The 2,262-nt window shown below is 48.6% G+C and overlaps 1 protein-coding gene across 1 annotated transcript; it reads right to left on the reverse strand.

The window, feature by feature from the left end:
- Positions 1-802: 802 nt before the first annotated feature.
- Positions 803-1,838, reverse strand: LOC124683694. The gene has a single exon (XM_047218160.1). The coding sequence runs from the start codon at positions 1,748-1,750 to the stop codon at positions 1,088-1,090; it is 663 nt and encodes a 220-aa protein (XP_047074116.1). The 5' UTR covers positions 1,751-1,838; the 3' UTR covers positions 803-1,087.
- Positions 1,839-2,262: the final 424 nt, after the last annotated feature.

The following is a 2,262-nucleotide window of genomic DNA, read 5'->3' on the forward strand; positions in this document are numbered from 1 at the left end:
AAAACCAGTTTTGGCACTCATTAGAGAACATAAAAACATTTCATTTGTAAAAAAGATTGGAAACTTCTTTTAGAAGTATTGCTTGGCGTCGCAAGATCCACATATTTACAAAATATGGGCATATTATCAAAAACTATGCCAAGAAAGTGGGAAAATAAATGAAACGACGATTGTTTAATCATTGTCGAGTGTCGCAAAGTATATCTTTGCCTACCGAGGGGAGGGAGGTCTTGGTGGAGCTAACATGTCGTCACCTCTCCATCAACAACGGGCTGAGGGGACGCATGTCCAATGGCTTTGCGGAGAGTATATCTTAGACATGTGTATTTTTCCTTTCCGGGTGTTTTCCTTGATGAAAGTTATAGAGTTATCTTTACTTTTCTAGTGTGTTGTTTTCTTGCCGAAAGTTATAGAGTTATCTTTGTAGTGTGTTGTTTCGTTGCCGAGTAATATTTTATCCCACACTTGAAAAAAAGGTCTATTTGTTGTGTGTCCTGTGGGATGCTCTTAGCAAAGCCAACAACACTCGGGAAAACGGGTGAATCCCCGGTAGTGCTTGCTTTTAAGAACACAAGTTTAATTTTTAGTTGAACACACAAGTTTTTTTAGACAATCTATAGAACAAACAACAAGCACCATGTGTATCATTGCATTTCTTTTAGGATGACACAGAATACTACTTGCGAGTTCATCACATACATATTCCATGGTCCATGCATGCTTAAAACTGGCATGTAAACTAGGGAAGACGAGCCTGATCCTAGTTCTCATTCCGACGGAAGAACGCCACAAGAGAGCCAAATAAAAGCCTCGCCCAAAAACAGGTAAAAGCTAAACCACACCGAAAAACAACCAAATTAAGGGTTGTCCATCGACCAAGTCCAAGATAGACTTGCACCCCGAAACACTGAATTACATGAGTGGCCGCAACGCTGCTCAAGGTTCTAGATAAGCTTGGGGCAGCAGAAAAAATACACCATAAGGACAGGCGTGTGAAGCATGCACCCCTAGCCCAAAAACATGGCGAAAACATGCGTCAAGTAGGCTTCAGTTTGTCTAGTTAGCCAACGAATAACAGCTTGTCTGTCTAGTTGATCGACACCCGGTCGCTGAATTCGTCGGTGATGAACGGCATGCAGCTGGAGCTGCGCGCGATGCCGCCGCCGGCAGCATTGGCCTTCGCATTGGCAGCGCTTTTCCTGATTTCTCGGGGGTTAATGCTGGACCTGGACCTAGGCCCGAGCTTGGACCGCTTCCTGAGGATCTCCCTCATGGCCTCCGCTTGGAATAGCACCGGATGCGTCCTCCCAAAGCCGTTAAACCTCTTGCACACGCTCATGTGCGTCCGGAGCGCCTCCTCCTGCGAGGTGCCGCTCTTCTCGGCCTCCTCCGTCACAGCCTCCGCGCACAGCCCGCAGACCCACCGCCCCGAGAAGCGGCCTCGCACGCCGCGGATGTACTCCGGCGTGCACTCCTCTGACATGCCACAGCACTCGCACTTGGCGTCCTCCACCTCCGGGACCGGGTGGAGCTGCTTCATCTCCGCCTCTAGGACGGCCTGCTCCTCCTCCTTGCCGCGGCCGTGGTGGTTGTGGAGCTCGTAGGAGACATCCGAGACAGTGCGCTGGAGCTTGTCGGAGGAGGTCCTGCGCCGCTTCTCCAGGTTGCCGGCGTCGATGTTGCTTGCGATCGCGATGAACGGCGCCGCCATGGCCATGGCGACTGCACACGCCTCTCTGCTGGGTGCCATGACCGGATCAGATTTCCCTACCTCTTGGTGTTTCTTGGCTATGTGTTGTGGGGGTCTCAGTTGTGAACTTGTGATCTTACAAGCTAGCTGATGGCCTCTGTGTGATAAGAAGCTTCGGAATGCATGGCTATTTATAGAGGTTCCATGGTAGCTAGCTAAGTTGAGACAAAGGATGACACTGTCCACAAGATGCACCGAAAAGGTGGTGTGCAACTTGATGAGTGTAACTTGTGGTGGCTAGGTGATGCAGCTAAAGGGATTACAAAATTTGACATAAAGATTTGATGGAAATGGCCTGTTAAGAAACCTTTGTGTCAAGTGGTCGATGCGGTGATAGGTTCACAATCTTATGCACGTGATGGTGTTCCGGAGACATCATCAAAATTGGGTTGAAGATTGCATGTATGTGCAAAAGGTGATTGCGAAATGTAGCCAATTGCGGCCCCGTTTAATTTCGATCTTGCCTTTTTTGCAGCATGGTAAGTTCTTGTGAACTTGTGATAGCTGTTCTC

This window comes from Lolium rigidum, chromosome 1 (genome assembly GCF_022539505.1).
Source record: "Lolium rigidum isolate FL_2022 chromosome 1, APGP_CSIRO_Lrig_0.1, whole genome shotgun sequence".
NCBI classification, from domain to species: domain Eukaryota; kingdom Viridiplantae; phylum Streptophyta; class Magnoliopsida; order Poales; family Poaceae; genus Lolium; species Lolium rigidum.

Bases quoted from the DNA above. Each gene is read 5' to 3' on its own strand.
- LOC124683694 (XM_047218160.1), bottom strand. From the start codon at position 1,750: ATGGCACCCAGCAGAGAGGCGTGTGCAGTCGCCATGGCCATGGCGGCG.